At 32.9% G+C, this 15,306-nt stretch overlaps 1 protein-coding gene across 2 annotated transcripts in view; it reads right to left on the bottom strand.

The window, feature by feature from the left end:
* The window catches only part of Khdrbs2 (KH RNA binding domain containing, signal transduction associated 2), a 544,509-nt gene that overhangs the window by 116,678 nt on the left and 412,525 nt on the right, over window positions 1–15,306 (bottom strand). Inside the window, exon 7 of one of the 2 annotated variants that reach the window (XM_076860060.2) lies at window positions 6,895–6,926. The exons of the other annotated variant lie outside the window; for it this stretch is intronic. Within the exon in view, the coding sequence (XP_076716175.1) occupies window positions 6,895–6,926 (32 nt within the window). The remainder of the gene's footprint in view (window positions 1–6,894; window positions 6,927–15,306) is intronic. 2 annotated transcript variants of the gene reach the window in all.

Below are 15,306 nucleotides of genomic sequence, written 5' to 3'. Positions count from 1 at the left end.
AAAGGAGATTTTTCAGTTTTATTAAAAAATGTTAAATCGTCTGTTTACCTTAGTTGATACTATATGGTCCAAATTTAGTTGTGAAACAGATTGCTTGATAATACCTGCCAGTGTATAAATGCCAGACATTTACATAAAACCTAAACTTACTAAAATCAAATTTGTTGCATATTTAAAAAATAAGAGTAGGCATTAATCAGAATCATGTCATTCAAATGCTTGATTGTCACATTGTCAAATATTCATCAGTATTAAAAGTGGGTAGGTTTATTATGCTATGAATTTTTAAAATTTGTAATTTCAAACTTGTTATCTGAAAAAATTTCATAGGGACTCATCATTTTATCACAAATTTAACTTAATTTTTATTTTAATCTTCACTTTTTTTTAGTTGAAATCAGGGGACAAATTATTTCATTAGACAAAGGCATGTAGAACATTATATAATTTAAGTTCTTAAAATGGAATGCATTTATGTTAAAAGAGTATTTCTATAAAATGTCATTGCAGTCTTTAAAAATTACATTTGCCAAGGGATTCTCATCTGACAATGTGCACATATTGTTTCTTGTGAAATGAGATGAATTATCAATTTGAAATAATATTTCCATGGGGAGAAATACATTCTGAGTGTTTAGAATTAATGGTATACATGCTGGACTTACTCACATAAATCCTTGCCATGATTCTTCATCTACTCACTCTGAATTCTCTAATGTATTGCTAAATGTCTAGCTGACAAATAGCACCCCAACTTGTGTGTACTTATCCTCAAATTTCCTTGAATCATTTTTGTAAGTGCTTTAATTATGAGTTCAAAACATCTTTCTACAAGTAAGTTAATATAGTTAAGAGGGCTGTAACATTTTATGAAAGAAAAATCACTACCTCTGATCTGTTGAGACAGTAAGTTTAAAATTTATATGTGCTTTGAATCATGGGCATGCAAGAAATCCCCCATAAAAAAGGTGGTACATTGCAGAGGCTAAGGACACAGACACTAAAGCCCAAAGCCCTAGGTTCAGATGGCAGCTTCAATACCTACTGTGAACTAGAGAAAGACATTGGGTCACTGGGCCTCAGTGTCCTCAAGTGCTAAATGGAAATGATGAAAATAGAGTCTATCATGACATTAACAGGATTAAATTACATAATTCAATATTTGAAAAATTCTTAGAGTAGTACCAGTCACATACAAAGCAATATAAAATCCATTGTTAATCAACTCTTTAAGAAAAAAGTACTAGGGTAGAATGTTAGCATTTAAATGATTTCTCTTCTTGCCAGAAAAATAGATAGGATGTCCTTAAACTGACAAAAATCTAGAAGTTTCTCTAAATGTTTAAGGAGATAGATACTTTTATTCTGATCCTTTTAAGTTACTAAATTTATGCATGTATGAAAGCATCACATTTTATCCCATAAATATGTAGAGTTGCAATGTTTTCACATATTTGTTTAAGAAATAATTTAATTTGAATAAAAAAACTACATCTAAATTAAAAAAAATACTTGTGGCTTGCAGATTATCAAAGAGATTATACTAAGTTTTCTCATTTCCCCTTAACTTATTTGCAGACTTTAGCCCTGATATTTATATAAAGAATTGTGGCATTTAAAGAGGGTTACTCTCTGCTTGCCTCCCATTGCTGTACTGCTATTGTTCTCCAGATATCTGACTTTTTTTTTTTTTTTTTTTTTTTTTGGTTAGGCCAAGGAAAGGCAATTGCAAGAAATGGGATGAAAGGAAGGGGAAGAGGAAAGGTTGCTTTCTGTACACCTGCTGCCCCTGCTGCCCTTGCCCATTATTTTGACAGTGGCTCCTTTAGGACAGCTCCTCTCCCAGGGCATACGCTTTTACAGACTGTTGAATTGCAAAGTCTCCTGCTCATCCCAGGAGAACCCAGTTTTTAAGGCTTCCTGCTATTACTAGCACCTTAGTTGCTACACCATCCCTAGTTGAAAAGATCTCTTCATTGAGCTCTCCTCAATAACTCCTGTGAGTGTGCCATTGGTTAATGATAGCAACTTGGTTCTTACTGGCTGTATTCACTAATTTATTATAAATTTGTCCTTTCTGATTTATTAAAAAATATCATTAAATTTTCGAAATGATAGGACTGTTCACTGTTTTCTATCTGCCCTTGAAGTGCTTACTGGCACAAAATTCAGTGCTTCTTTAGGAAGACATTGTCTCCTGCTTACAAACCCTTAAACATAAAACTCAGCAAGCTTTTTACAAAATACTTTTACAATTTTTCCAGTGTGAGTTACAGAACACAAAGTAGTACTTTAAAAGTGAACTTATCATAACATGAAGTAGAAAAACAGACCTCTAGACTTGTAGCTAGAAGGTACCAAAGACTGTGCATGTAGTCTCTGCAAGAAAATATTTGAGACTACATAAAATTAAACCAATGGTTTACTACATTAGATGATATAGGACGGGAAGTTCAATGATGAATTCAATTTCAAAGTGCTAAAGGCAGTGTATACTTCTTGGGAAGCATAGTTAGAACAGCATAAGTTAGTTTAACATAGCAGTTAATTATCCTCTAGATTCTTTCAATTGCTCTGTTGTACGCAACATGCTTGTGTGAAGCATGGAATAAAGAATGGTGACCAAAATGGACAAAGTCCTTGTCCTCCTCAAGGTCACAGGTGGGAATGTGGTGTCCTCCCAGGGCAAAGAGAAAAAAAGAAGAAAAAAAGAGAGAGAGAGAAAAAAAAGAAAAAAACCTTCAGTTAAGCATACACATGAGAAATGGACTTTCTCTTTTGAGAGTTCTAGGTGGATGTCTCAGGTAAAAGATTACGTACAGAAGTAAATTCAGAATCCATGGATTTATAACACATAAGTTCTTGGATAACTTTCTGAGGCTATGCATAAGGGCACTCAAACTATCATAAAAAGTTACCATATGGCAGGTGGCTAAAACAACAGAAATTAGTTTCTTCTCAGTTCTGGAAGCTGCACATCTAAGATTGGTATGGTCAGATGAGGGTGAGGACTGTCTTCCTGGCTTGCGAGTGGCATCATTTTACTGTATCTTCATATCATAAAGACAAACAGACAACAAGCTCTCTACTGTCTCCTACAAGAGCATTAATCCTACCATGAGGGTGTCACTCTAATGACTTTTCTAAATGTAAAAGTCCCACCTTCAAATACTATCACATTGGAGAAAGTAATTTCAACATATGGATTTCAGAAGGGGATGGCAATTGATACATACAGAGTATAAAATGGAAATGCTGAATAATTTAAATTCTTCCTGTTCTAAGAGGTTACACTGTGGATCTTGCCTAGAGATGTCACTGATCATTCTAGACTGACAGGCATGGGAAGGAATTTTCTGGGAGATGTCTCTGATGCACAGATCTCTCTATCCTTTGCTCAAGTCTTTGGATTTCTTGTATCCCAGAGCTACATGCTAAGTACAATCTATGATTAATGGATTTGATTTTGCAATCTGATCCTGCATGTTAGCTCATCCATTTAGTGAAGTTACAGCACCCAAATATACAGATCACATCTAATCACAAATTTTGATGAAGGCTATGAAGGAAAGGTACTATGTTTTAAGAGGCTATTGAAGGAGGACTAATAGATTCTGGTGTCAAGGAAGGTTTCTCTAAGAAGGTGATTTCAAAATTAAGTTCTGAATGTTAGGTTCAGAGAAGGATTACATTATTCTTGGTATGGTTAATTTTTATTGACTTTTTTCATTATTAGCCTACTATTTGATAAGTAAGCATTCATTATAACTGGTAATTAAGTCATTAAAATATTATTTATTCTTCAAGTCACAGCTCAAAGGATCTCTCTTCTATACCCTTCAAGATGCTGGTAGGTGGCTGGTTAGTAGCTATTTCCACATATCAGTGAATCTCTCCATTCTGCTTTGTCTCTACCTTAGCCTTTGCTTCTATACCCTTCAAGATGCTGGTAGGTGGCTGGTTAGTAGCTATTTCCACATATCATTGAATCTCTCCATTCTGCTTTGTATCTACCTTAGCCTTTGCTGTGTTTCTACGTTAGAGCATTTATAACATTGAACTTTTATGACATTGTCCATCTATCAGACTCTTCACAGCAGATGCAATTTCTCATTTATCTCTCTAAATTCTATTCACTTGTATATAAGAACATATAGTATATATTGTACATTATCTACTAAAACTACTCATCTACCATCTTGTTAAGCACTGGGGGAAAGAGCTACATGGATACATTATAAGTAAGGCCAGAAACATGGTCCTTATAAATTCATATATCGAATCATTGTCATAAAAACCAATAGCAATGCATCAATATAAAATTGGAGGTATACATAATATTCAATCTTCAGTGCAGCAAAAATGTTGAGGGCAAAGATTACACTCATAGTCTGAGAGCTAGAGAGAGCTCACCTAGTGTGAATTCATGAAAGGTGTTGTGGCTAGATGAGCCTCACCGGAAAGCAGCATGGTGATTAGGGTCCACATTTAAAAACCTACGTTTTATTTTGTTTCTTCCTATGTCCACTCAGAAATGTTTCAGAATGCAAGGGATATCACATAAAGTTCTTGCTAAATATTATCTCATATTCTGGATCTGTTCTGGAATTAACTGAAAAAAATAGTCAAGTTCATTCTGTGTATAGATACCTTCTGAAAGAGGTATGAAGTAAAAGAATATGGAATATGTGCAACATGAAACTGTACTCCCCATGTCCTCTCTAAATTCTTGAGGCAGACAATCCAAGAAGGTGAAGGGCATATTGATGCAGTGGAGATGATTATCAGAATGAAGCTATATGGACTCATGCTTGCCCTAATGAGGTGATGAGTGGTTTGTTTCTGTTGTCTATTCCTATTTAGGGCAAGTCCCCAGGAAATCTCAGAAATTATTTATTGAGATCTATAAATTCAAGAGTGTTGTTAGCGGTTCTCTATTGTCTACCCAAGTCTTCTATAAATTTGTCTTTACACAGCTTACTGTCTGTGAAAAGAAATTGCAAGGAACGATTGGTGAGCAATAAAAAATTTTGGCAACCTGTCTTCAACCCTTCTTAAAACGATAGAGAGAGATGAATATTGCCATTTCTGCTTACTCTTCAATTTTGCATTTCTGCATCCCTCATGCAGGATTTATTTTTGGAAGCTCTTAATTCCCATTTTTTTTCTCTTTCATTGACAAAGAGTGAGGCAACCCAACATTTTCTCATTAGTCTATCTGCTTAATTTGGCATTTGTATCTCTGGATTCTCATCTGAAGGTCTAATGTCATGGCTAATGTCCCAGTTAAAGTCAGCTTGACATTCTACCTTTGAGTCAAAGGGTAAACTAGAAGTTGAAATAAATGCTTCAGTTTATTATTAACAACATACTCTAGTGTTTATTATTTGTTATGATAATAAAATAAAATATTGGGGATGTGGATAATTTGGACATTTTATTTTATTAACTGTAAGATGTTTGTAAAATTGACGCTTATTTTACATATCATTAAAGAAACAAAACAAAACAAGAATTTCCAATTAAATTCCTGATTCTAAGTTATACCTCTTTTCAGAAATACATCTAAAAACTTGAGAAAAACTGCAGCTGGATCAGCTACAGTTTTTTCTTAACATACTTAAAATTGCACCAAAAACAATGACAAATCCAAGATTTAATCATTTCCTTCTTTTCAAAATTAGTAAATGTCTATTATTGGCATTGTGGTTCTTTAAGATTTTATAAGAAACTCAGAGCTTTGAAGAATACCTAGGAATATCTTTTCATTGTTTTAATTTTGGGAAATTATAAAGTGATTAGCCCATTGTTAATATTTTATTGTGCTATAGAACAATAAAATATTAACAATATTAAAAGAAAACAAATGGTAAAAGAATAAATGCATTGACCAATTATATAACTCTGTAAGACAACAATGTAAAAAGTGTGTGGGGAGCATTGTTAGGATTAGAATTAATGATATATCTTTATTTTTTTGTGTATGTGTGTGTATGTCCCAGGGATTGAACTCAGGAACACTCAGCTGCAACTCAATATGAGGAAATCTGAATCACATCCCCAGCCCTATTTTATATTTTATATTGAGATAGGGTCTGAGTTGTTCAGTGCCTTGCAGTTGCTGAGGCTGGCTTTGAACTTGTGATCCTCCTGCCTCAGTCTCCCGAGCCGCTGGGATTACAGGCATGTGTCACCACACCTGGCTAATGAACTGTACATATGGTATTAATATTAATAATATTATTAAGACTTAAAAGAACTTTTAAAGGTTATCTGTGAGCCTATTCAATATTTATAACATTATCTGTGAGAAAAATTAAATTCTGTAGTAATTAGTAATATATGAACCATTATCATATGATAAGCTTCCTGTTGGAGCCTCTGTATTTTTTATTTGTGTGTGTGGTTCTGGGGATCAAACTCAGGACCTCATGCATTCAGGCTAGAACTGTACCACTAAGCTATATACCCAGCTCTCTATATGGTTGTGAATATAATATGTTCAATGTACATAAAATGTACATGATATGGTCAATAAATTTATCTATCTTTTATCAAATACTTTATTAATCATAGCAATCATATAATATTAATAAAAATTCCTTATTGAAAAACACAAATAGGAGAAAGTTCTTCAAATGACAGTGTTTTTATATGACAGCCAGAACTGTAACTATGTTAAAGGCTACATATGTATCTAGTTATTCAAAATTTACCAATGTAGAATATTAAGGAATATCTCCTTATGTAATAATCATCTATAACAATTTGCAAGGGCAATCTTAACCATAATAAACTAAAAACATATTCTAAGTACAATTTGGGCCAGTAAGTCATTGCTTAATATGAAGATAATAAAATAAGAAAGTATTGAATATTTTCAATTATTTCAAAGTATCATAATGAATAGATAACTTTAGGGATGGCTTTAAAAAGATGGCCACTTAAATCATGATTTGGAGTATGACTTTCCCACTCTCTTACCTATAAGTCACTTCCTTCTTGTTGTCTCTATGTATCTCAAAATCTTCCAAAAGTTTCTAAAGTGTTAATAATGTGATTCAAGGCTGCAACTCAACATGAGGAAATCTGAATCCAGCTGCCATTTCTGCCTTGGAAAGGCCCTGGCCTTGTTTTCCATGAAAGAAGTGTTTAAATTACATAACTCAAAGGACTGCTTAAGGAACACATAGCAAAAAGTTTTTGTTACTATTTTAAACTGTGAAGTGCCATAGTACACAAATAGCAACCTGACAGGGATTAGCTTATTGATAACCAGATCCTTAAGAATGGTTCAAATGGAGAAACTGTGATTGAATCCTATTCAATGTCTTGTATACCCTTGCTATATTTGGAAATTTAAAGGCCTATGAGATGAGAGTCTCAAAGTCTTTTGTGTTATATGATTAAATCATGAACTTCCCCCCGGCCCCAGGTCTATAGCAAACAATATAATTCCTAAATATTTTTAAACATTATCTTTAAGTTCCATATTTTTAATTGAAATAAATTGAATTGAATAGTTAAGTTTTCATAACATTTTTAGAATCATAAATATCTTATAAAGCATACATGCATTTTGATCCTTATTAGTTTGCAGTAGTCACAATATGATAATATATTTTGTTATAACCCTTCTATAAAACACCATTTTTAAAAAATATTTCATGGATTTACCAGAAATAGATGCTTAAAAGACAAAATGGGCAGACTGTTTACATTGGATATCTGGGAATGTTTACAAAATTACAGTTTGTGGGTCTGTTATTGACATAGATATGAATGATGCCTGTAGCAGAGTCAGGACAATTTGTTAGCAATGCTTTCTGGCCTGAGTGACATTTTTCACATTATCTACGTTCTTTGTCCTGGAGTCTTTTCAAAGCTCTTGCTGTTGATTAAATTTTAGGCCAGGCAATTGCTAACATCTCCAAAAATGTAATATTTTTGAAATAGCTTTGAAAATGCTATTTCATTCACACATTCTGGAAAAGTTTCTTTTCCTATATAATGCCATATGTTCAGCTTCTATCATATATTCCCAATTCAAAAAAAACCTTCTGTCTTAGGATACATCACATCAATCAACAAGGTGTTTATTTAGAAGACATTTGGTCATGAGCTATAACATTCCTTCCAAATTAAATGAAACCCCAGCATATAGTTCTCCATCATTCATCATTTAGAGTAGTTGGACAAGACAGGCTTTAGCGACTTGAAAAGCTCTTCCAAGGGCAGGTATAGTTTCAGCCATTTTGGTGTAAAAAATAGCATTTTTTTTTTCCTCTAAACTTTCTCCCAGTTTCTCTCCAACAAAATATATCACTGAAATTCTTTAAGAAAACCTAGTGAAAGAACATAATATCCCTGAGCAACTGTTGTATTTCCTTTACAAAACAAAAGAAAAACAAACACACAAAAACTTTCTCTTTTCTCCCCACTCCTTTCCTCTGCCCATCATAGGAGAAAGTTCTTTAAATGACAGTGTTTTTATATGACAGCCAGAACTATAACTATGTTAAAGGCTACAATGGAGAGACATAAAACAGAATTCACAAACATCTGATAAATACTGATGATTTCATGTTTATCTGTTGGTTAATTTTTTGTAAATGAAAAATCATTTTACTTTCATTTTCTATGCAATAAATAGACTTTACCTATAGTTTCATTAAATTCAGGAATATTTCTGTTTTTCTTTATTAGTCATATATATCATTTGTATATATTTCTAAACATTAATGGCCTAAAGGGGGAGGGGTGTGACTCCTAAGGTAGAATCAATCAAGTAAAGAGAACTATTTTGAGGTACAAAATATATTTTCCATTTTTTCCCAATTTTTGGAATCTAAATACATAAAAGCTTTTTCTCTTCACTTTCTTCAATATTGTTATCTTAAAACAAAAATGTATGTTTAATCTGTATCTGAAATATAAGATAAAAGGAAGCTACATAATGATGTTAACTTGTAAATGTAATTACTTAGCATCCCAAAGCTAATTAGCAGAGCCGGGGATGAGTTCTTTCACCTTTGGTTGTTCTTATTCTGGTTCAATTTTCTCTATCATAATTGAAGTAAAGAATATTCACAAAAGCTAATTTCTTTTGGTTTAAGGGGATCTACTGTATTTGCATTTATTATGTTTGTTCCTCTGGAAGCAAATGCAAAGGTGTCAGTATGCCAATATCCTTAGCAAATGGTAATCACAAGGTTGAGATCTGGTTATCTTCTCTTGGTTGTTAGTAGGGTTCACCATTTGGTCCTTCTCACTAGAAAGGGTATACTGGAAAATGAACTTCTTAATGCATACATACCCTTTATAAAATGAGTAACTTAAAAGAAACAGAACAATTCTATTTTACATTTTCTTATAACTGGATCAAGTTTATAGAGTAAATTTGTGTAAAGAGTTTGGTGTTGTAAATTTCCTAAATAATAATATATATTATTTATTAACAAAAAATGTTACCTTATTCAATTTATTTTCCCTTTATATGTCTCTCCTTCCTTTTTATTCTGTTAAAAAAGAGAATATTACAATTAATCTAGTATGCAGATCTTAATTGCCTTGATTTTCAGTTTTAGAATGGGGCAGCAGTGTGGGATAAAAATTAGCTCAGAATTCCCTTTCTTCCTAAAGGGGTAGGTTATATTTATAGCTAGAGGGAAAAAAAAAAAGTTCAATACAGAAAACCAAAGAGAGACAGAGACAGCCCAATTGGTTTCAGCTTTTAATCTTATTTGATCATGGTTTGAACAGTGGGCTCCATGTGATTGGCTGAACTTAGTTGCTTGTTAGAGCAGTAGGTTACTGTCTGTTTATTTATCAAGTTAGGCTACAGTTCACTGCATATAGAGAAACCTTTAGGTCAAAAGAAATATTTATTGAAACTTTAGCCAGCCCTCCCTCCATCTCTCCTTTTTCCTTCCTCTCTCTTTTTCTATCCTTTCTTTCTTCCAAACACCCACAATAAAAAAGCAAAATAATACAAAGCACACTTGACACAGCCTCTAACTAGAATTCTTTCCTCCAGAGTGATGCCTTCACTTACCATAGATTTTACTTTCATCCGGTTTTTAAGTTTTCCAATATGATTAGGAAAGTGAGAAAAGCTTGGGGTTCATATTTTGAATTTGAGAGCTTTTAATCCTATGGAGATGCACCTAAAATCCACTAATTATCATTAAAATTAATGTCAATGGAGATGACAGCTTCAGATTGTATCAGTTACAGAAGGCTCCTGAAAAACACTGGCTATGCCTGTGTAGTAATTATACATTAAGTGTATTTTCGTATTAATTTTTATTAATGTATTTTCACTGTGGTGACAGTGAGATCTAAAAAGAGTGTATGAGTAAGTGTCAGGGAATCTTCTACTAATCAGTTGTATTGTGTGATCCTTGGACACATCTCATTAATCATAGTGCTTTATTTTCTCTCTTCCATTGCACAAAGAAATTGCCATCAGCTATAGCCATCTCACAGTAGCACTGCCAAGATCTAATGAGATAATGGATAAGAAACAGCTTTGAATGGTATAAGGTACTATAGAAAGGCAAGAATTTATCATTTCAACATAGATTACATATGATGCTTTCTCAAACCCTTGAGGGAATTGACTTATGGCTCTAGAAGAAAACGATATTTCATTGACATCATGCATATGTTATCAGGTAATTTTCAACAAAAAATATTCATGTACTAAGAAAATGAAGAGTCAGCGCAGTGGTGCACAACTGTAATCCCAGCAACGAGGGAGGCTAAGGGAAGAGGATCCCAAATTGAGGGCAGCCTCTGTATTTTACTATACCCTATCTCAAAATTAAGCCAAAATAGAAAGAATGGGGATGTAGCTCAATGTTAAAGCATCCCTGGGTTCATTCCTTAGTGGGAAATCAAACAGACAAACAAAATTAAAAGGAAAATAAAGAAAATTCTGCAGCCATATTAATAAATTACCTAATCAACTTTACAAATCTGGTAACCATCATTTTTCATGCACATGTGGATAATTTGTTGTTTAACATATCATTTTTAAACATGAAGATATTTCCCAGGATGACAAACATCGAGAGCAACTTAAAAAACTGCTTTTGTTAAAAACTGTTCTCCTTCAATTTTAATGTGACATACCTGGGTTTCAAAGAGTATTAAGTGCTACACATAAGGTCCCCTGACTCAGCAGGAGTTGAGCTGGAATGCAAACATTTTCAGATTCTCAGTCTAGTTTTCCTTGCAATATCCAACACGTGGAATCAGAACTGTTTGGGGAATTGATAAGTCTGGCCAAAAATATCAACCAAAACTTTTTCATGTTTACCACTATTTTGCCTCACATACAGTGATTCTTCAAACTACTCTGGAGCCATCATTTCTGTTGCTGCTCTGTAGACCAATGCTGAAACCTTTGTTCAGGTGTTCCTTCTAGATAGGCATGTTTCCCTTATGCACTGTCTCCATTTAAGGCAAGTTGCATATTTTTCCTTATGAAAAATATATGTACCATTGGATACATCTGAAAATCTGGCAAAATGACAGAAGAGCTGCTTTCTTTTTTCAACTTTGTGAAATTTTTCATGTTTTATTATCTATCTACTCAGAGAAAATTAGGTGGGACACATTTTTAATGCTTTCAATAAATAAGAAAAATATGCCTGCAGCATGAAAAAATCCTTTGACTGCCTTGTGTTATTTGCAACAGATGAATCTAATTTGTATTCAGACATCAGTGCTATAACTAACTAGAGAAATAAAATGGATGTCTATGACCTCTCTTCAATTATTTAGTAAGGATGAAGTGTCAATTGGCTAAAAGTAATAACACCATGGCTATACTTAATGTTACACCTATTAGACAGAAATTTAAGGCAGAATATGCACACATACACATATACAAGAGATTAATAACACTGAAGGTTAAGCAATCCCAAATCACCATATTACTCGAGGAGACTGAAGTATTTATACTTCAATTACTTGTGTTGACAAGGGGCTTAAAATTCTATCACATTATGTAGATAGAATGCTATTTTTCCTTTAAACATTTATATATTGGAAAATAAATTATACAAAGTATAAGAATTTTGAATAGTAGTAGCAGAACTCATTTATCCTTGAGTCAGTCCTTCTAGACCGGGATCTAAGAGGTCATAAAGAGATTTAAATGTACAATAAGGTGTGCTAAGAAAACTTCTGAACATTGTTTCAGGTTTAACCCTAAATATATATAAAATCTATAAGTGAGAACTCCCATTAGTCCTAGAAAATGACAAAAGTATTCTTTTTTTTTTTTTTTGGTACAGGTATGAAAGTCAGAAAGAATTTAAACATAATTTTGGTTTCTTATTATTGCAACTTTTAAAAGCAAGAAGTAAATATAATTCATAAATCAGAACATTTTTTGTTCCTTCACTAAATAAAGACAAGGCATTATGGCTTGATTATCACATACTATTCAAATGGCACACTATTCCTCATTGTCATAGCTACTGAAATACTAGTGAATGGACAGGATATCATCCCAACATCATTCTTCTTGCCTTTTCCCATCTTTTTTTCACAAAACATTTTCAGCCTGGGACTATCCCTTCTTTATGTACCAACACCTTGACATGAGTCAGTTATCATTTTGGTGAGAAAGGGGTCACAATAAAACCCCAAGTTGAAGGCAATAGAGTCACGATTTGAAGTAAAAATATAGCCAGCCTTGATGTAAGATAGAAAATTCTAACGCTTACTTTCTGAGTTAGTATACCTGCCCTACTTCCCCTACCCTCTAACGATATAATTACAATAGTGGGAATCAGTGTCTGTATCAGCAAAAGTTGCACTTGTCTCAAAGACTACAAGGGTCAGAAAGCTACTGCCAATTTTCACCAACACTAAGAAATGTATGGCAACTGAGTTAGTGACCAGCTCGCACTTGTGCTTTTGTCTGAAAGGGGCAAAGATCAGCATGTGGTAGGCCATTGCCCTATGTACAAGAGCCCTCATTCTGACCAACTTCAGCAGCTCAAGAAACCTTCAGCACCTGCCTATCATCACAACTAGAGTAACCTGGAAAATGACAGGAGTGGCATAAAGAGGTGCCCCTCCAACTGACCTGAATGACATAAAAGGTCTTTTTTTGGGCAAAGGTTTGAGAAAGAAATGAAACTCAATAAGCTTTTCTTTAGAACTAAGAAAAGGGAAAGAACAATTTGGAAAAGGCATAAACAAAAGAACAATTTGGAAAAAGCATAAACAAAGCACACTAATCGGATCAACTTATTTCTACACTCATGTGGATTTTTCCATAGGGATTAATGAAAGATTGGCTTGGTTCAGTGTTGATATGAAATACTTCTTACACACACAGGTTACAATTCTTGCAAAGTCAAAAGTTGGGAATATGTTTTCAATTTTTTTATAAAGTATGTTGTCAAATATATTATGTAAATCTCATAATATATGAGATGTCAAACTAAATTAGGTCCTTAAATTAAGCAACACTTATATTTGAGTAATGACTAAGGCTAAAGATACAAAAAATAAATAAAGAAAATATATACCATCCTATCACTAAGCCTTACATTGTCAAAGAGCATGCTAGTGTTTATATTAGTAATAATATGATTTTATGTACTTTAGAAATATATATGTGTATATATATATTAATATATATATACAATTTGCCTCAAAATATAAAAACCAGCTTCATAATATAATAAAAACCTAATGTTTATTTTAAGAAATCAAAGCTCATTAACCTATATTACCTTCTTCAATCTGTTAATAATGTAGAATCCAGAAAAGATACAAAAGAGACACTGAAGACCAGAATTTGTAAATTATCTTGATTCCAGTAATTAAGTATAAACAGAAATATACCTGAATCCATCTGCTCCATCCACAGCATCACCACAGCCAGCTGAGATCCAGCATCTCTCAGTTATACTAACACAATGGATTTCTAACTAGTCCCTAATTCTTCACTTGCTAACCTCCAATTCATTTTCTGTGCTACACAATTTTTAAAAATATGAATAGGTTCATTTATCACCTTGTTCTAAAAAGTCAATGATTTCTTTTTTTATAACAAGGTTGAAAAATTATTCTACATGAGCTAAAAAATATGAATCCCTGCCTTCTTCTTCTGGACCATTTCTTATCATATACCTCCAAGATCACAATGCTCCAGTAACACTCGCTTTGAAAAAAATAGTCCAACCCTTTCCCTACTCCAGGGACTTTGCAGATATCTTTTCTTTGACTGAATATCGTTCCCCCTGGTATAATTGGATACTTACTCAATTTTCTAGAATCCTCCAGATCTCATATACTTCTCCCTTTAAAAAAATGCTTTTCAGAGTGATCACTCTAAAGTAGTGTTCATTTTATATTATCTCATGGCAGTATCTACTTTTCTTACATAGTAAATGGATTATAACTTGTAGTTATGTATTTCTTTCTGATTATTTACCCACCTGAATCTGTTATGATTTCAAGTAGTTTTTCCCAGCAAGGGTATGGCTAATGGCAAACCAGTAAATAATAGATATGTTTAAGAATAAATATATGACTGGAGAGATGATTAGGGGCATGGTAGAATAGAACCCAAGCCTAATGTCCAAGTAGGAAAAAGTGTTTAATAGCTAAGGGTCATGAGTCCAGTGTTGGTTAGGATGAAATCCAATCTTGATTTTTATTTGCTGTGTGACATTTAAAAAATAAATAAATTTTCTTAGTCATTTTTTTGCTTTGTTTTTGATTTTACTGTAATAGTAAAATTGAACATTTTTGTAGGATAAGAGAAATTAGCCACAAAGGAAAAAGGTAAAAAGAATGTAGGAAAAATGAGATATTATAAATTATTGAATAGGAGTGAAAAATGAAGAACACAGTGTTTTGATAGCCTTAGAATGAAGTCCAAGAATGAATGAAGACTTAGAATGAATGACATAGAAATGCTGTCTGAACAGAAAAAGGTTATCATATGATGATTAAAGAAAGAAGATAAAGAAACATAGAAGAGAAATAGAAAATGTAGAAGTTCATGATTGATGGTTTCTGGTTTTTTAGGGTTTTTAAATTCACAATGCAGTGAATATTTATCCTAAAAATGAAATATTCAGATATACTAGTTGTGCATTAATAATTAAGCAAAATGTTTTCAGTGACATAATTTATCCAGCTTTGTTATCTTAAAATAATAATATTTGTCTTCAATTATCATAAACTTATGGATGAAAAAAGTGTTATGTTCAAAGAACTTTCAAAGAAGTTGTATGTCATCGAAGTTCTTTGAAGAGGAGTTTCCTAAAA

The sequence above is a fragment of the Callospermophilus lateralis genome, chromosome 6 (assembly GCF_048772815.1).
Source record: "Callospermophilus lateralis isolate mCalLat2 chromosome 6, mCalLat2.hap1, whole genome shotgun sequence".
Classification (NCBI taxonomy): domain Eukaryota; kingdom Metazoa; phylum Chordata; class Mammalia; order Rodentia; family Sciuridae; genus Callospermophilus; species Callospermophilus lateralis.
This window is presented reverse-complemented; position numbering and strand designations above follow the sequence as displayed.